Raw genomic sequence first — 21,403 nt, 5'->3', positions numbered from 1 at the left:
ACTGTGATTTTCATTTTGTCAAAGCTCACACAGTTACAGAGATGAAAATATATATGACTTATATGAATATCAGTCCACATGTGGTCTACATTGATGGGTCACTATGCTGAACCCCTAGGTTGGAGGAAAGGGTCAATGTAAAAACATTTAATACTTAGTGAGATGTCTGAAAACAATCAAGTTTTTATTTTTATGCAAGTAGTTCCTGGAAAAATATATTTTACTGCACACATTCTAAGCTCTAATAATTTAAGCAGTGAATCATTAATTATTAAACTTTAAATAGTGGAAGATCTATGATATTATGTCAGATGACTCCAATTTATTAGCCAACATTGGGTATTATATTTTTTTGTTCCATCTTGTAGCAGAGATGAGTAGGAGTTACTCTTCTGAAACATGTACTTGATTCAAAATCACTTCCCAATTAGCAAGTGTTCCAATATCAAAATTGTTGTTTTCAATCCTTACTTCTTTACAATTTGCATTTTACCGTCATTAATTTAAATTGACATACTACTCTTAAGTGTAACAGAAAAAAAGGAAGAGGAGGAATAAATTTTCAAATAACACTTTCCTTTGGGGAAAGGTTCAGGTAATTTGGAGTGCTTGATTGCAATGGCTGAATAAAGAGACATGGTGTGAATGTCTAATGAAATCTAAAAAGATCTGGAATTATTGGTTCTTTGGAGAATTGTTGGTTTTCTCCTTTTTAGATAAAGAAAACCACAGATGGTGATTTCCTTTTTTTCTCTTACCTGCCAGAAATGAAATATTACATTCAGTTGTACCATCTATATTAAACTTTGCAGTTAGAGTATATTTTTTGCTTTTTTTCTCATCTCTCTTGTATATTTGGTTTTATGCATATTTTCCTATAATATTTTGTAAGCCTCATAAATTCTTTTTCTGGGGGATAAAAGCAATAAATAAAATTTAATGAAAAATATATTGGTTCCAGAGGAAGAGAAGTTATGGAGTTCATTTTTCCCTAGTGTATGTTGGAGGAGCCAACTTTCTAAAATATACATCTGATTCCATCATCCTTTTAAAACTTTAGAACTTGTCTTCAACATAAAAACCCAACTATTTTCTATGGGTTATAATATCCTTTATGAATGGGCCTCTACTTACCTTTCTAATTATCTTCCATACTAATCCACTTCTCACATCCCCTGTTCTAAACATTCTGAATTAGTTATACTTGCAAAATATAGTATGGTTTCCAAAGCCCAGGAATCCATCTATACACGGTGCTTCCTTTACTTCTCTTCCTTTTTGTTATCTATGCAATTTCCTCAAATCTCTGAAAACACAGTCTTAGTATTCCTTACAGCAAAATACTTTTGAAGACCTTCCAACCTTCTTTAACCTCACCCAGTCCCACTCACAGATCTGAATTAGTCTACCGTCTTTCTTGAGCCCCCAGAGTATCCTGTGCAGTTATGTTTCAAAACATTTAGAACACTACATTCTAATTAGCAGTCTGTAACACCCAAACAAGATCTCCCCCAGTATAAAAAGCCTGTTTGACAATTTGGAAAGTTTTAGTAGGACAAGTTTTAATAGGGGAAGAAATCAAATAAATTATGTAACCAGTGACTAAAACATAACTTACTGGTTCAGAATAGATTATCGATATGAATACTGGTCATTTGCAGTTTGTGTTCCATTTCACCTCCAACCAACATTTTGATTCTCATCTCTAGGGAAAACTGCCCTCTTCAAGACCATATAATGCATACTTCCTGAAGCAATTTTTCCTCTCCAGCTTGGTCATCAATAATGACTTTGACCAGATATGAACAAGACTAGGGCTTATAATTAATCCTTACTTTTTAAAAGAAGCTATATATTCCCATCATGGTATAGATCTCAATTTACCAAATAGATGGTTCTTAATGTCTTCTTTATAACTGAATATTAACTCTGTAAGTCATCCAGAATGGAAAATGCCTGGTGTGAAACAAGAGTCTTATATTAGTTTAAAAAAAAAAAAAAAAAAAGGTTGGATGACAAAGTTCAGTCACATATTCAAATCTAGATATTTAAGATGAAGGTGTGGGTCATATGAAATATAAATCCGGGATCTGATGTAAATATATTATCGTACTACAAATTTTAGATATAAGGAAATAGAGAACCAGTAGATCCAAACTTATACAAGGGTACAAAAATATGACTCTATAGTATAAATAATTGTCTCATTCTGCACACAACTTCCCTTTAATATAGCTTATTTTATAAAACTCAATGAAGAGGGGAAGGAGATAAAAGTGGATAATAAAAATAACAATTATTTATTTGGAATGTTCAATAAGAAAGGAAGCCATAAATCTTATTTGACTTCACAATAGGATATAGGGTAGAGGACATGTGACCTCCTTCATTTACAGAAATAAACCTGCATCTAAGTAACATTTTTTCTATTTTGGCCTTCTCATTTGGTTAGCCACTAAAATTTAAACTTAAACCTTTATCAAAGTGCCAACACCCAAGGGCCCACCCAGAGTCTCTGCAAGCAGTTCATTGAACATTTGGTTAAAATGCAGCAGGATTTATTTCTAAAATTAATTTCTAGTTTACAAGCTTTTAGACTTTTTAAGGGTTTGTGTGGCATAGTAATATTTATCTGTTAACAGATACCAACACCAGCTTTCAGGTTGATCTACTGAGATTTAAATCCACCCTTAATCATATTTGAAGATCAAAGGGTGGGGTGGCCAGCCAAGGAAACAGTGGAACTGCATTTAAGCTTCGGTTCAGGACATTGAAGATATGCATGCTACTGTCAATCTATTTCATGAAGCCATTTTGCTTTTGGTTTTTGTTTTGTTTTGTTGTTGTTTTGTTTTTCTCTTCTATGAATGACTATAAAATAAAACCTGGTCAGACATTTGCACACAGACTATGATAAAAATAGATTCCTAAGGAAATAATTAAATAATGTCTTGTTAAATGTTTCCTCACATGGAAGGATGTCATTAATGGAAATAAATGCCTACCCTTATTTTTTAAATCTACATAAAAATATATTTATATTTGAGGAGGAAAGTATTTTGTTCAAATTATATTCTCTTTATATAAAGAGAAAGGATAAATAAGAAAAGTGAGGTAGTCAGAATAATGACCCCTCAAATCCACATCTTAATCTCTGGAACCTATGAATATGTTAACTTATTTGGCAAAAAGGACCAACATATAGGATTAAATTAAGGTCTTTGACATGGGAGGCTTATTTTGAATTACCTAGGTGGGCTTAATGTAATCACTGTGGTCTTTAAAAGTAGAAGAGCAAGGTAGAGGAGTCGGAACAGGATGTGTCTGTGGAGGAAAGGTACAGAGAGATTCCATTTTTCTTATTTTAATAACGGAAGGACAGACTGTGGGTGGCCTCTGGAAACTGGACAGATCAAAGAAATGAATTCTCTTCTAGAGCCTTTAGAAAGAAAAGCCTCTGTAGGAGCATACTGATTTTAGCACATGAGTCCCATGCTGGACTTCTATCTATAGTCTGTAAGATAATAAATTTGTATTATTTATGTTGCTAAATTTGTGGCAATTTATTATAACAGTGACAGAAAACTAATACAGTTAACTAGGTTTTCTTCTCAAAGTGGCAGATCAAATATACATTAATCTCTGATGCTTCCTGAAACACTGAAATGGAAGGCTTTTAGAGGGATTTTTAAAGGCATAGGAGAGCAAAGATGTCAGGAAAAGCCACACTTTACTTTGTTCTAATCAAGTCAACTTTTCTGCCCCTTCCATACCCTGACAAAGAAACTTAAGATTTATTTTTGTTTGAGGGTAAGATTTTATTTAGAATTCTGGACCCTACACACAAATGAGGATGGGGATGCTGTCCTGAAATCCAGGGATAAAGATCATCTGTTCCCAAACTCACATGGTTCTCAGAACATTGGTCACCAGGGACCTCTTCTGCAAAGAGCTAATTAAAAGAATCTTATCAGGGCAATGTTATTGACCTTAAAGAAGCAGCTCAGAGATTCTGAGTTCAGGTACATAATACAACTCTGTCACTCCACAGTGAAGATGGTGGTCAGACTTACCCCATAATTTGCACAGAGCCTCAATCATCTTTGTAATTGGCCCACTGGAAAATAGACTAGAAAATACATATATCAAAAAATACTAGAAACAGAATGTAGAAAAAAGAAACATTTAAAATACACTGTCATTAATAATTTGAAAGATCTAAGATCCTTTATCTACATGATACAAGGAAAAAGTCCTTTTAAAAAAAGAATATGTAGGGGCGCCTGGGTGGCTCAGTGGGTTAAAGCCTCTGCCTTCGGCTCAGGTCATGATCCCAGCGTCCTGGGATCGAGCCCCACATCGGACTCTCTGCTCTGCGGGGAGCCTGCTTCCTCCTCTCTCTCTGCCTACTTGTGATCTCTGTCTGTCAAATAAATAAAATCTTAAAAAAAAAAAAAATATGTATTGAACCAGAAATTTTTTAAAATCTTGAAAATTAAAATTATCATCAATAAATGAAAATCTTGGAAGATAAATGAAATCAAGTGAGTGGACGTAAACAGTCATAGAATATAAAATTAAGAAAATTTTCAAGAGAGTTGAGAAAAAAAATGCAAAGGGATAACAAAAGTGGAACTATAAGACCATTAGAACATAATTCCAAGAATTCTAGCATCCAAATAAGGAAAGCCCTATAAAGACAGAAGAGAAGAAAATGAAGGGGAGTAAATAAAGAAACAACTTAAGAAAATTTCCCTGAAAAAAAAAAAAAAGAGTTTTCAGATTGAAAAGTCACCACTAAAGGGACTAAAGAGGGCTCATACTTTAGGCAGATCATCGGGAAATTTTAGAACACTGTGGAAAACCAGCATATTCTAAAACCTTGAAGGCGAGAAATGCTTCATACAAGGGATTGAAACTCAGAATGGGATTAGACATCTTAATAGCAACATTGGCAACTAGGAAAAAAAAGTAACAATGTCACTGAAATTCAGGAGGAAAGAAATTTCTCCACTAGGCCAAACTATTAACATTAATTACGAGGAAAAGATTAAGGATCTTCAAATTTTACTGCCATATTTTCTTTCTCAGAAACTCCTAGAAAATGTGCTACACTAAAAAGAATAAACTAAGGAAGATGAAAGCCTGCACTCCATGAAACGGAATTTGAGGAAAGGAATCCTCCAAGGATGATGATACAAAGAGATCCCAAGACAAAAGCTGCAGAGTAGACTTAAATTTACATAATGGAGCAGGTCAGAATGCTTTGGGAGAGAATTCCTCAAGAAGATAAAATTGTTCAAATATTAATGTGTTTGATGAACTAATAGGAAAGGATTTCTAACTGAAAAAGACACTGTGGCTGAATTAATTATAAGTATACATATAAAGAAGCCAAGAAAAACACAGTTATTAACCCTATGGGGGAAAATGCAATGAAGGGTGAGAAAAAGGGCCAAAATACATGGGCTTAATTCTGAGAGCACTGATGAAAACACTGGCAACTGAATTAAAAAAATGTAACAATATTGGAAATTTAGGGTAGGCAGTGTGGTGGAGGTATATGGTTGGTAGCCGGAGTTGAAATTGAACTTGATTTTTACCATGGTAAAAAGCAAACAGATAATGCCCCCCAATGGAAAATCAAGAAGACACATGATAAAAATGGCTAAAGATTTGCATAGAATAACAACTGCATCACCCAGAGAGCAGGGACTACGCTTGTTTGTGGATTTAATTTAAGGAAAAACTGGCTCAACAGCCTCTATGATAATCAGTTTCTTTAAGTGTAAAATGGGGATAATCTCTACCATGCAGAATCACTGTAAAGACTCAAATAATGCGTATAAATCACCATGTAAGTGATTGGCGCAGGGAGCTGGGAAAGAATAAGAGGCGGCTCAGGATGGGATTCGTAATAAGCCCTGAGGAGCTAATGTGCCTTAGCCTTACCGTATATGCTGTTTACAGATAGCACCCATTGTCATGTGCAGCCCAAATATTCTGAAGCATCCATAACTTCAAATTTTTAGGTTAAAAAAAAATCAGAATTTGCAGGAAAAAAAAAATTCTACTTACTGAATGACGAAGTGCACGTTCTTTGAACTCCACTAGGCCAAAAGCTTCGGCAACTTGGCTTTTTAAAATTAATTCTGTGAGGTACCAGGGCATTGGACACATTACATATCACAGAACTTGTCTGATGCCAAATTGGGAACATGCTCTTTTAAGGAACATTTTTAGGAATGGGAACTCAACACTTTTTAAAAAGGTGATTTGATATTTAAACAAAATTTGGAAGATTATGTATCTGTCTGTTTGACTTACTATGGCTTTTGAAACACAAGGACAGGATGGTCATGAAGATTCCTTTAAGAAATGCAGGTCTTGGGGCGCCTGGGTGGCTCAGTGGATTAAAGCCTCTGCCTTCGGCTGGGGTCATGATCCCAGGGTCCTGGGATCGGGTCCTGGGATCGGGTCCTGGGATCGAGCCCTGAGTCGGGCTCTCTGCTCAGCAGGGAGCCTGCTTCCTCCTCTCTCTCTGCCTGCTTCTCTGCCTACTTGTTATCTCTGTCAAATAAATAATCTTTTAAAAAAAATGCAGGTCTTAAATAGTCTCCATTATTATGTGCAGGTTCCACGTTACTGAAGCATCTCACCAGGAAAGTACAACAACGAAAAAGTAACCCTTAAGGAATGAGTGGTGATGAATTGAATCATCTTTTAGGAGTTTAGAGTCTCGTGATAAACAAACTGAAGCAAGGACTAAGAGTAATTCACTGTTGGAAAGTGGAAAAACGATGAACACACTGTAAAGGTTAAACCCAATCATGTTTTGAAAGTTTAATATGGTTTTTATAAAACTGAACTTGCAGTACCGAATACATGAATTTATATTTTTGTACCTAAATGACCTTGCACATTTAAATAATGAATTGCATGCCAGAAAGTGCAATTAGTTTGATTCTAATTTGAATACTATGTACAATGTAATTCAAGCACAAATTCTGAAGTAGAGCCCACAGAGGTGCTGTGCAGTCAAGTTGAACTCTCTTCATTGTATGGAATTGCAGAAATTGGTAATAACACAGATAGAATACAAGCCACCTTCTCCATAATCTCATTCTTTCTCCAACAGAAATAACCCATTTTTGCCCCATTTTCTCTAGACAAATAGTCTCTTCAGTACTGAGACAACTAAATACATTTCTTAGTATTTAAAGCTATATGTAGATGAATTTAAAACCACATAAGAATTTTTCCAGAAATAACGAATGATAAAATATTCTCACTTTTAATTTATATATATTTACAAAACTATTCACATATTGCTAAGAAGAATATTTCAATTGAAGATAGGCATTATCAAAATAATATTTCTTTTATTCACATCATTTGGATAAATAGAATGAAATATTTTACCATGACAGGAGCTATACCATGGAAATCCCACAAAAGGGACTAGTTTCCAGTTGTTAAGCAGAGTTATTCAGTTCAATGAACATATTACATTTTGCTTTCCAATAGTCACCACATTGGTGGGCTGACAATTATCCTGACTTCAGTTGACTTTTATTCTCTTTGATTTGAGCTCTTATAACTTCCTGAAATGGAAATACCAGAGATTTATGTTTTATTCAGTCAATAAAATTCATAACTTTTCACTGCTAAGAAAACATGTCATATACAGATTGAACAAATGTTACATGAAATCACTTTGATAAGAAGTCCTGCAGGCTGAAATATATGAAATGGAGATGATCTTTCTTGGAATGATCAGTGTCAAAAAAATCAGCAAAAAGAGAAGAAAAAGCAATTCTTTATTTTTATCCAAATATATCAGACTTCACAATTTAGTTAGTTTCAACAAAAACATAGAGTCACCATATAATGTATCATCCAAACCAGGACATTCTAAGAGTGAAAGGGGGTGCTATTATTAATTCCACAGGTACGACAGATAAAAACTGGAACTTTCCAGGGTAAACTGGGACCTCTGATCAACTTAGCAATACGGGGTATACTGCAATTACATGCAGAATTTGTACCTTTCCCATACATATGTGGAAAAGATAAAGGAATAGCATCACTGAGAGAAATTAATTTTGGCAAGAGTGGTTCTTTCTCATTATTCATTATTCAGATGCTGTAGAAATAAATATCACTACCTCCCTAAGCCGGTCACCTCTTCTAAAATAATCAATTCTTCACCCAGTCATTTTCCATTCTGGTGTCTTATCTTTCTTAAACTGATATTTTGAGTATCTGAAATGATCTCATTTGTGTTCTGTCTCCACAGGACCCCTTCCCACTCTCCTACCAATATGCAGTGTTCAAATGGGCACCGACCTCCTCTGACTTAGTCATAGCCAAATCTCCAGGACCTAAAACTGCCTAGGACATAAAAGTCATGCAAAAAATTTGTTGAATGAATGAGCAAATACATTCAGATATTTTGTTTTTGGTCCCATACTCTCCTTGGTACCAAAGACAAATTAGAATGACTCCTCAAATTAAATTATGGCTCTATTTAGTTTTAAGTATTTGGACTAAATGATCCATGGAGTTTCTTCCACTGATAATAAATATCTCATGTCCCCTAGACCCCCTTCTCTCTCTACTACAATTTCATTTTCTATAAGCAGCAAATGGGATCAAGGGGTAGAGCCACTAGCTCTATTCACAGTGGATGAATGCTCAAGGTTGATCATTTTGCCAGTAACTATTCCCTGGGATATGTCCGCACCTACAGAATTTGGTTGATACAGAGGTAGCCAGAAGGTATTATTGTAGTTATGATAGAACTGTTGATTTAATAATTTTCCACTAAGAAAATCATCACAGGATTGCTAAAAAGTGGGAAACGAGGGACCCCAAACCAGCCATTAAGGATTTAGATATTAAGAAGGAGAAATAGCTTAATTCTGGACAGACTTACAATGCAATGCCCAAAGAAATTTTATAGGAAAATCCATGATATTTTGATAAGGAGCACTTATATAAATTTTCATAAAAATCTCTGCATTCCAAATCTTTATTTTGTAGGTGTTCTTCTGAGCAATCGTTTTTATTTCCACTAACGAGTAATAAATATCAGACCTTGGGGTTAGAAAAAGAGTACGGCTAAAATCACTTTGGTAGGCCAGGGATCCAAGACACCAATAAAATCAGTGTTTACCGAACACACAAGCAAACAAAAAAGCCCACAGGGGTAAAATATTTTCAATTCATCTAATTTAAAATTCTCTCAGGTATATACACAACATTCTTCCCGAATAGAGTGACAGACATGGGTGGGATAGGTTCCCCAGATGCGGAAAAAGTCTTGTCCTGATACAGTAAATGCCACAAACAAGAGAACAGCATTAAAAAAGAGACTCATTTAGACATACATATTTTAAGCATAAATATTTATCATTTGTTTTGTTGTATTGTTGAATCTCCTCAAGAATAAATTATTGGTTTTTAAAATGACAGAAATTCCAGAAACAGAGTGGAAATGTTACCAATTGACTCACTTTGAAACAGGGACCATTCATTATGTAATTTCAGGCAGATTCTGATATACTCAATGTAAGTTGGCTACTGATGATTACAATGATTCAGCATTTGCTCAGAGCTCATGTTTGTGTTAGATCATTTACAAAACAGATTTTCAGACTTCAAGTAGTCCAGAAAAGGACCAATTCTCAAATTAACCAATTTTTCCCTCGTACTACCAACCTTTAAAAATCATAAGAAATTTTTAGCATATTGGTATGTTCTAAAATTCACAAGTTAAATATATAATGTTATATTTATGCAGGGCCATAAATAGCATAGACTTATGTGACTCCCTCATATAAAGTACAATTGATAACCTCCCAGGACCTTAAACAGCAAGAAAACATTAAATCAGATTTTAAAATGACAAATAATTTAAGGCTAAAATATTTGGTATTAATAATTAATGCCAGAAGCCTTCCTAGCCTAATAAAGTAAACATGCACAAGAACTACAAGTTTGAACAAAACATCACAATTTTATCGGATATATATGTATGTATGTGTGTGTGTGTGTGTGTGTGTACATATACACACACACACACATATATATAGTTTTATCGCCCTGAAAGCTATCCACTCATGTTTGGTTTAATACATATGTTAGAAATGTCGTGAAGAGTACCACCTCTTTAAATATATATATATTTTTTTCCAGAATATACAATATAAATATACCATATATAAATCATGCCATAAAACTAAATGCAAAATTTGCACATTATTGCATGCTTGATGTGATAATACATGCCCGTTAATAAGAACTTTCTTAAGATGCTCTCCCTTCACACAACTTTTGCTTTCTGCACAGTGGAAATACTTGGGAAGAAAGGGTTCTCAAATATGCATATATGACTGGGGGTAAAATGTACCTTTCGGATTCCTTCGAGAATTACCTCATCAGCCAAATATTGGACTATTACTAAATCATACAGTAAATAATGCCTATGGGGGTGTTTTGTTATGTGAACCGATCAGAGTTCATTTTTCTTAATTTGGCTGGGAGATTCCCTTCCATCCTGGCTGCTCCTCCCGCTATCTTTTGAAGCTTTGGTGGCAAATCGGCCACTGACTGGCTCATGGGGTCAGACAACATCTTGGTGGTTTTAGATACCAGTTTTTCTTCTGAGTTGCCAGGAACTGAACTTATTCGTTGAAGTTTCATGGGCAAATCTCCCAAGCTGTAGGCTTTTTCTGAAGTTGTGGAACTCATCCTCAAGAGTTTTTTGGGAAAGTCTTCTCTTCCGGTAATTTTCTGCAGCTTCGATGGAAGTTTTGTAGTAATGTCATCTAGTCCATCTAAGCATTCCACAGAGTTATGTCTTTCTTTGCTGTTAGTTATGGCTGGTGCTATTAAAGGGGATGACATAAGAAGCATCTCCTCCTGTTCTTTCACACTATAAGGTGGGGTGGGTACTTCAAATGTCGCATGGAACTGGGAGTAATCAACTTTAAAGAACCCTTCTTCTAAGGAAATCACAGGAAAGAAACGATGACCCCAAAGAACTTCATCTTCAGTGTAAGATGTTCGAGCTTGACAAGTCATCCCTACAAGCAAAAAGAAAATCTTTGATAAATTATACATAATAGAAGGAAATAGAAAGTCAGTTTGACCAAAGGAATTCATTTGCTTTCTTACTTAATCTTTGAACTCTCTATCTAAGTAGACTAAGTAAAAGAATATGTTAAAAGCTTTCATGTCAATGGTTTTGTTACATACACTTTCTTCCAATGAAAAACTTGGAATTTTTACTGTAATGTTTTGAGGGCGGTAGATCAATGCATGATTAATTGCCTTTCATCCACGAACCAAAAGTAAAAATGGCACAGACCAATTTCATAACATACGGAGCTCTAGAAGAAGTGGAGAAATCACAAAATCATTTTCCTTTGTTCACGAAGCCATGTGAGATATAAAACAAACCTGACTTTGCATCCAAATGTTAGCACTGCGTAAACTTAAGAAATCTTGACACTTTACTGAGTATCACTTCCCTATTCTGTAAAGCATGAAAATACCTGCATCCCAGGACTGCTGTAAGCATGAGATCCAATAACGTACAAAAATGTAAAATGTGTCATAGAATGTCTTCTTAAAGGAGAGCAAATATAACTATCGCAAGTATTTGCTTAATGAATAAAAGTTGAAAATATTTTTATATCAGATAATGGAAGGTCATTGCGGTGGTTCTATTTGTTTGGACCTTTAAGGCCAGGATGAACTTTTGCTAAAGTCTTAGAAATCCATATGCTAAAATCAGTAATCTGTGCCAACGTGTTGTTTCCGATTTTATTCCTGCTATAGGGATCTCTGAGACCGGATGCTGGATATCAGATCAAAAGTTTTGCTATTTACATGTTATGTTACTTGGATATCGTTTACTTCATGCTACTCATTTTTACCCAACCATATTCTCTTCGCAAATTTGTGAGTTAGAGTGAATTACTATTAAAGCAGTCCACCTCTGATATTCGTTAGAGATGTGAACACTGGAAGTAAATGAATACACTTTACACATATTATACATATTACACAATCTTATTTTAGTCACAAGATATGATTTCCTGTAACTTATAAAATTCACTTTCTTCTACCTTACTATCAAACTTCTAGTAGAACCTATTAAAGCGTAAAAGGATAGACACGTTTTAAAAATGCATCTCTTTAAATTAAGTACATTTTAACCAAATGATGACAATCTTTCTGTTACATTTCTATTCTCTCTCTGTCAGTTTATAAGTAATTTCTATTGTATTTAAAGCCTGGAATAGTCTGGATAAAGCGTTATTCTGTCTTTTCCCCCTGACTGGTGATCACACACATAATACCTGGAATTAGGATAAATGCATAACTAAAAAGCAATATTGAAGATGATTTCTTCCTTGAATCTTTCCAAGATCTTGCCTTGGAACTAGCAGTGATATATCACCAAGGAAGCAGTTGTTACACTTATATACCATCTTTTTCTAGATGTTTTTAAAATAACTGAGGCTGAAGATAAATGCCTATCACATCACAGGCACTGGGTTAGGTGCTCTCTATCTATTATTTCTAATTCTCAATATCATCCTAACAAGAAAATATTCCTATGTCTAATTTAGATAAGGAATATAAGGCTCAGAGAAATGATTATCTGTTGACCTCCCTTGGGCTCAGATCTAGGAAGCTGTAAAGAAAATACTGTATTATTTTAATTTCTGGGGGGGTTGATCTTTCTTTTTACTTTGCCATCATGTTCTGTTATTTTAATTAGGAACCCCATTCTAAACAAACTATCATATTAACTGTCATGGTGAAAATCTAATACTAGCCAAATACCAGTCTTCATAGTTAACATCTTATCTGGAAGAGTTCCCAGAAACATTTATATATGAGATAACAAAATTAGTTTAAAAGGTAATTTGTAAGTTTTATAGACATACATACAGTAGCATCTGTCTTTTCAAATGATTTCTTAGTGTCTATTTCATGAAAAAATTACATATCAACACTAATTTAGAAAATACTCAAAAATGTATTGCCCGATATATTTACTTGAGTTTATTTTGAATAGTTTAAAGATCTAGCACAGTACCTAGAATATATGACCACTATAAATGTACAAACCCATTAAGTTACAAAAATAAAATAAATAAGTACCCGATATTTCTTTAAAGAAGTAACATTTCGTTTCTCTCCAAAAGCAGTTACTCTTGTAAATTCTTTATGTGTCTTTCTGGTCCAGGATATTAATTTAAATTTAAGAAAAAGATCATAAATATATATTTACTGCTAAGTGGTAGTACTTCCTTTATAACCCCACTTTAATTTTTAAATATTATTCCATTGAAAATTGATGGTGGATAGAATTATCTGAAGTAAGGGCACACAGTCAGTATAACTCAGGGCCACGTAGGTTCGTAGGTTTGTCCTTTGGTCACTATAAATGTATGTATATTTTAATCGCTGAAGTAAATTCAGATCCTAACTTTGTTCAATTACTTATAACAATAAAAGAATAAATTTTGAAACAAAATTTTAGAACTATCACCATCTTAGCTCATTTCATTTTAGTGACTTTTTTACATTGGGAAAGGAAGATGAAACTAAAAATCAAAATTCTGTCCCCATTATTTGTCATTATAATATACCACATTGCTGATCTCCAATGCTTACTTCCCCTGAGTTGTTTCCCGTGAAGTTACCATAAATCATAGAAAAAACACTAGAGAAATTTAAATGGTGGGGGAAAATGGAGGAAATAAAGTCTTACAAAATTTTCTCTTTGGGGAAACAGGCTTTGGATTTTTAAGGTGCTTAAGGTACCATGATATCTACAATGTCAATAGGCAATTTCAAACATTTGATCACATAAGAATACCTATAAGCATTGTTACTCAAATGCCAGTGGATGATTCTGACAGAAAAGTGTGGTGGGGAGATTTTATTCTACTATATGAAATAACTAACTTTCTTCCATAGCAAACCAATACTTGGGAGGCAGCATCTTTATAACATTGAAAAGTATATAAATTTGGCTGTCAACTCCATTACTTCAGTAGCTTGTGAAAATTACCTGAAAATCCCTGAGCTTCGGTTCTTTCTTCTACAAAGCAGAGGAGTGGTACCCTCTTATAAAACCTTTGAGAGTTTGGGAACAAGGGCACAGCGCTTTAACCCTTGTTTGTGTTCTGCTATTTGGTTTCCACTTTCATTAGACTTCGGTACACAAATATAAACATTTCCAGTTCAACAACATCATAGTTTTTTAAAGTTTTTTTTTTCTTTTTTCTTTTTTAAAATATTTTATTTATGTGTTTATTTGAGAGAGGAAGAGAGCACAAGCAGGGGAAGCGGAAGAGAGAGAAGCAGGCTCCACATTGAACAGGGAGCCCTATGGGGGGCTCCAGCTCAGGACCCTTGGATCATAACTTGCGCCAAAGGCAGATGTTTTATTTAATCAACCACGCCACTCAGACATCCCTACGATTTTTGTTTCTTTGTTTTTTTAAGTCTTTTTTTACATTCTAGTTAAATAATATATAATGTTAGTTCTGAAGTAGAATTCTGTGATTTATCTACGTACATACCCAGTGCTCATCAGAAGTGCCCCCCTTAATCCTTATCACCCATTTAACCCATCCCTCTGCCCACTTCCCCTCCAGCAACCCTCAGATTGTTCTCTATATTTAAGAGTCTGTTTTATGCTTTGCTTCTCTTTTTATTCCCCCATGTTCATCATGGGAGGAAGACTTTCCTAGGCCTATTAGTCAGGCCCTAAGGGAAGGCCCTTGCTGGAGCCCTTGGGACTCTTCTCAACCTTCAAGGGCCTGATCCTGGCCCTGAATCACCCCTCAGACTCCTGGCACTTGAGCCTGTCCCCACCCCTGCAGTTCCTTTCACTTTTTTTTTTTTTAAACCTAGAAATCCAGGGACTAACAGTGTGAAAATGGGAGGGAGTAAACAAGGCCATTAAAACTGCTGGTGCTCTAATCCCCATTCAGGCTTCTCTTTTTATGTGACCTGGACACTGTGGACTTGACAGGCAGGCGGCAAGAGTCAAAGGTGGGGAGGCCCTTCCCAGGACAAGGTGACACTGAGGCATCTTCTCATATTCTTCACCTACCCCCTAACCACTGAAAAAATATACAGTCCAGAAAAGACTATGTATGTATGCGTGCATGCACAAACACACACACACACACACACACACACACACACACATACTGTCTTCTTTATCCATTCATCAGTTGATGGACATTTGGACTCTTTCCATAATTTGGCTACTGTTGATAATGATGCTATAAATATTGGGGTGCATGTGTCTCTTTGAATCAGTATTTTTGTATCCAGCATCATCGTTTTTAAATCTGGTTTCGACTCAGAATATTAATGTGCAGCCAACATATGGATAATGATATTAAAGCTCTGTAAGTTGGATAACAGAGAAATGCCTATGACGGTCCATCTGCAGTTTGGACAATGTTCTAAGAGAACCCAGAATTGACAGACGACTTCTTTTTACAAAAGTTTTCCAAAAATGATGTTAAACAATAAAGTACAAGTGAAAAGATTTAAAGTAAATATAATTATGTTCCCTAAGAACGTGTGTCGAGCATAGTGTGATTCCTCCTACATTGTTTTATCTTACGCTTCTTACTCTAAATCATTTTTAAATAATCCATGCTTGGACTCATAATTGTAAACGCCATCAGAATCGAAATAAACGCAGGCAGGTGAAAGGCATTATTTACAGGACACTATACAATTGCAACTCTTAACTGGCAGTGTGGCTGTTTGCGTATTTTAACCAGATTCCAGACTGGAACAAATGTGATGAAAATCAACACGAGCTCATCTCTGTGGAAACTGGGAAAGCAACAGATGCTGCTACTGGAAATAGCTGGGACTTTTGATCCTCAGATGAAAAACATTTTGTGAAAAAAAAGATGTATTCTCTGCATTAATTCTTAGATAAAAAAGCTATATACAATGACGGTGGCAATGGCGTCTAACCTTTTTCCTTTTGACTTTCCCCCTTCCTGATTCTACCTGTAAGTTCCTCTTTAACTGAACTGGACACTCATTCAAATAACAAGTCTGAGAGCTTTTTAAGTGAAAATGGCAAAGCGAGATGCTATTTGACAAGTCCTTAATGAAACTTTCGGAATGCCTCCAATTCAGTTATTCTCTATTGTTCCTGCTGGTCAGAAACCGTCGCTTACATGAGGTGGGTAGGAGAGGGTTAAACACAAAATAACCACAGGCCAAGGGGAATGTCTGAATGCTGTGACACAGAAAACATCAAATAATCAATAACTTCTGCACAGCGGAGGCTTTCTCTAAACCTTAATAGAGAAGTTGCTGAGAGAGAGAGAGAGAGAGAGAAAACTCCTATTATGGTGGCTGTGTATTTTGTGTGCACTAAACAAAAGGGAAAAACATACAGAAAGTCCCCTTTCATTAAGCCATGTAATAATAATAATAAGCCATGTAATAATAACAGTAACGTTCCTATAGGGCTCACTGTATGCCAAGAGTCTTTCTAAGTACATTGTATGTGTTACCTTGACTTTTCACAACTCTGAGGAAGTACTTGAACCCTAGCTCCGCCACTAATTAATGTGTGACCTTGAAAACAGCGATTACATCTCCTTAATTCTGTTTCATCATCTGTAAATTAAGGCCCACTCTGCTGAGTTGACATAGATATTCAGAGGATTAAATGAAATTAAGGGATAGGTATAAATTGCATGTACCATAAATATTGCTCATTTTCTTCCAGAAGAGTTTCTAATTGGAGCTTATCTGACTATGCTACAAGTTTCATGTATACACATACGCACACACAACTGCAAATTTTAGCCAAATAATATATTGTTTTTCTTCATCAAAACTGTCCTTTTGTCTTTTTTTTGTTCAACTTGGTAGTAGCTTTTATAAGTGAATCGACTAACAGTTTAGCATATGAAGCATGTGCTATTATCCCTAGCAACCTCCCTGACTGCCCTGTGTTATTGCTCTGAGGATTACTAAAGTCGGTAGCTGCTTCCTTCTGACAGTTCTTCCCAAATTCTGCCCATCCCCCAAGCTATCATAAGTGCAAGGCTTACTTGGCATTCTTTGCCTGCTTTCTATTGTGTTGCATAGAACTGAACCCAAGGTGAAACTATAAACTTTCTGAGGAAGCACATGATGTTTGGGGTTGTTTTTTTGTTTTGTTTTGTTTTGTTTTATCTTGTTTATAAAACAAAGACACTGTGTACACCACTGTTCAATAATACTAAGGTTATGGAATCAGGCTTCTCTGGGATATAGCTTGTAAAGCTATGAAGAATATATAAAGTGATTCCAGAAACTGCAGTTTTCAAGTAGATGGAATCCCTTTAAAGCACAATATATTTTGCTCAAACACTTTTAGAGAAGAGTAGAAGTTCCTGGCATGCATTCAAACCAATATTATCCTCTATTATTTACAAGCACTTGGTCTTACAATGTGTTCTCAGGCATAAGTGTGCCATTATTGCTCAAGCTAGGTCAAAAAATTCTTAAAAAATTGAAAGATAAAAAGAAGAAGAAAAACCCAATTACATTTGTTAGAAAATAAAATGTCAATAAGAAACCTAGCAAAAAGATGGCAAATGTAATAACTTCAGGTTTCTCAGTTTCCAGAAGAACAAAATAAAGGAAAATAGATTTTTAGTGACAACACAGAAAATGTTAGACTACCAAAAAGGAATATAAAGGCAGGTGTAAAGAGTTAATGGCACGTAGAAAATATGACAGATAATTCATGTCATACTGCTGAAAACATATTGAAGAGATTCAGGCTTATATTAAGCCAAAGAAAATGGGCTTTGAATATTGAGGTTGCTGTGGTTTTAACCTCATACTATTAGTAAGACCTTGGGCATATTATTGAAATTATCTGAACCTTAACTGCTATAAAATATGGACAGTTATGAAGGATAGATAAATATAATTTAAAAGGCTATTGCAATTACAAATTATATAATCTATTTGATGAGTAGATATATATATAATTTATTTGATTGTAATATAATCTGTTTGACTGTATTCCCTGGTAAATAATAAAGACTCAATAATTGGTAGCTATTATCAATCATCACCATTATTGGGGGTTCCAATTAGTTAAAAGGTCATTTTAGGTATTTTGATTCTTTTGCAATCACCACCTTTCTCAGAAATAATTTCAAGGAAATGAAGTAATTTTTACATTATTTGTTTCTATGAATTTGACATAGACCATGCAGTCCACATATATCCGAAATTAAAAGAAAGCCTGTTAGTACCTAAGACATTAACAGAGTAATGCCTGGCACTGTCAACATGGTCTACCTTGCACAAATGTGTCTGACTTTACAATAGCAAATACTTCCCTCGAAACACAATTACCTGCTGCATTAACAAGGCACTACCTTCAGCTCTCCATTCCCACCTCATACAGAAGAATTACAGGATTTGACCAATATACTTTCAACTGATTATCGTTTCTTCAATCTAACAACGGAAATACTCCATTCTGAAAGTATCTCTTTCTCTTTTCCTGCATGGTACCTATTAAAACATGTTTCCTTGCACTGACAATTACAAAACAGAAACAATAGCTACCTACATCTATTCCTTATAACATTTTCTCCTGTTAAAATATGATTTTTAGCTTCTAAAACATCTTACTAGTGTAAACATAATGGAGCAAAATTACTGTTGGGGAATACCCCATATTGTAAGACTGACATCAGAAAAGATGTTTTTCAAAGAGCAAATGGAATACATTTCTCACTTTTTAAAAAAAGAACATTTTTCAGATAATGCTGGAATTTAATTATTTTGAAGAACATAATCTCTAATCATAGGGAAAAAACTTTTTGATATATAGTCTAAAGCAATAAAACACACGTCAGCTTTTAAAAACTATTACATTAAATTACAATAATTAAACACATTATTTCCTGTTTTTTAAAAAATATTTCTAGAACTTTACTTTAAAATGTCATTCATAATCACTTTGTATGGGGTTATGAACTGAATGTTTGTGTCCCCTTAATATACAGGCTGCGACCCTAACCTCTAATGTGACAGTATTAGGAGGCAGGGCATAGTAACTTTGAAACTATGCGATATTTAAACAAAATAAATAAGTAAAATTTAAACAGGAAATAAGAAACAAACCCCAAACTTACCAGCATATCTTCCTAGTTCCTTCAAAATCTAAGTGTCCATTATAATTTTTTCTCTCTAAAAATTCTTTTTTTTTTTTTTTAAGATTTTATTTATTTATTTGACCGATGGCGATCACAAGAAGGCAGAAAGGCAGGCAGAGAGAGAGGGGGGGAAGCAGGCTCCCTGCCGAGCAGAGAGCCCAATACGGAGCTTGATACGGAGCTCGATCCCAGGACCTTGGGATCATGACCTGAGCTGAAGGCAGAGGCTTTAACCCACTGAGCCACCCAGGCACCCCTCTTTAAAAATTCTTAACAATAACTACAACACATAGTAAAAAATATATGCTATATCCAAACTATTTTCTATGTATATTGTAATTCTCTCCACTATTCTGTGAAGTAGGTAGTCTTTTTTCTCATACGATAGATAATGCTACTGAGGTATTGGGAGGGGAAATGGCTTGTCCAATGTCACCTGATAAAACACAGTGGTAGTCAAGTGTGAAAAAGTGAAGCCCTCCAATTCCTTGCTATTCTTTTTAACCCCTGTGCTATTCTGCTCCAATTTTCTTGAATGGATGGCTTTCCCATTAAAAATTACTATGTTCCAGGCATATTACTTGTTCCATGTTATATCAAATGTTTGAAATGTCCTCTTTCCTCTCTCCAACCCTTGACATAATTCCTCATATTCAAACTTCTAATCAAATGTTATTAAATGTATGAAATCTTTCCTGATTTTTCTACTTTAATTTATTGTCTTTTAAATACACCATATTGTATTGCACACACACATGCATAGGTACATATACTCACCTCTTTCACCCACTAGGTACTATAAATATCACAGTGACATGCATAATTAACTTCATTCAGTAAAAGTACTTAACATTTATTAATCTATTAAACATCTACTTTCTACCAGGTACTCTTCTAGAGGCTGAATAAGATGCTATGCCAATGAAATGAAGGATCAACCCACTCAACCACTATGTTTAAACCTAGTCTCAAAAAATGAGTAGTAATTTGTTCCACAGTCCCTGTCTACCATGTGAGAAAGACACATTCTGGGATGGGTAAAGAGCACAAGCAAAAGCAAAACCAGCTTCCCCTGAATACAAGACACTGTTTCTATTTGTCTGTTTGCTGCAATTACAGACGCACATCAGACTGGAATAAGCTTCTTAAGGTAGCCCTTATCTACTATGGATCTCTAGCATCCAACAGTGTGTCAGGTATTAAATGCTCAAGGCATTCTTCAGGAGAGACACTAGGAGGAATGGAGGAACAGAAAGAATGGGAAAGTTAAAAATGTCAGTGCTGGAGAAGTCAACTTCTTGAATGACAGAAGTCCCATACTGGGTCATAATCTACTAGATTGCCAGATCCACTAGAGGAGATCAGAAACATAAATGCAAGGGACATAGTTATGCTAAAAGCTTATTATGTTGATTAATGAAATGGGGCAAGGGAGAATATCAAATAAATTATACATAATCACTATAGAAAATATGAATGACTCTCACACAAAGAAGCAAGAGACCCTTGCTCATAAATCACATTCAATGATAACCAGTTGGTTTTCTCCTTATACTTTTGTGAAAATATACACAGACGGATGTATGTCTAGATATATTTCCTAGAGAGGTAGATTTATTTGCATTTAACCACTAAGCCACATGATAATTAAATTGGATATTTTGTTATGCTTGAATACTTGACCTCTAGTTAAATCTGAAGTTTTGGTGAAATTTCTATCCCTCATGCAACTATAACTGTTCACTTTAGAAAATGGAGTTTATCCATTTTTACCTGACAATTTAAAACTTATTTTCTCCCAAAGTCATAGACTTACTTTTTCTTTATAGGCTGTTAAATCTTTTTCAATCTCAAACTATAGCTATTTTTTAACATCTCCTTTGGCAGAAATTCAAGTATTTTTTTGTTTGCTTGCAGGCTTAGAACAGAGCCTGGATAAATATTTGCAATTCAGCAGTTATTCTGGTTCCATGCTTTGCAGTAAAAAGAGAATTTCACTTCTAATTTTTGCTCTTAAGTTATTTACAGAAACTTACTGAAATGTAAAATAAAGTCTCTATAATTTTATGGACACTATTACTGAGTGGCTTTTATTCTAGATGTGAAAATGCCAGTAATAATTACAAACATGATATTTAGCACATTTATTTTAAAAG

General features: G+C 34.8%; 1 protein-coding gene across 1 annotated transcript in view; it reads right to left on the bottom strand.

Moving 5' to 3' along the window:
• Positions 1-7,280: 7,280 nt before the first annotated feature.
• KCNJ3 (potassium inwardly rectifying channel subfamily J member 3) overlaps positions 7,281-21,403 on the bottom strand; it is a 150,951-nt gene continuing 136,828 nt past the window's right edge. Inside the window, exon 4 of the mRNA XM_044242086.1 lies at positions 7,281-11,090. Coding sequence (XP_044098021.1) covers positions 10,504-11,090 — 587 coding nt within the window. The 3' untranslated portion in view covers positions 7,281-10,503. The remainder of the gene's footprint in view (positions 11,091-21,403) is intronic.

Source organism: Neovison vison, chromosome 3 (genome assembly GCF_020171115.1).
Source record: "Neovison vison isolate M4711 chromosome 3, ASM_NN_V1, whole genome shotgun sequence".
Classification (NCBI taxonomy): Eukaryota; Metazoa; Chordata; class Mammalia; order Carnivora; family Mustelidae; genus Neogale; species Neogale vison.
The sequence above is the reverse complement of the archived record's forward strand: the minus strand, read 5'-3'. Positions and strand labels throughout refer to the sequence as shown.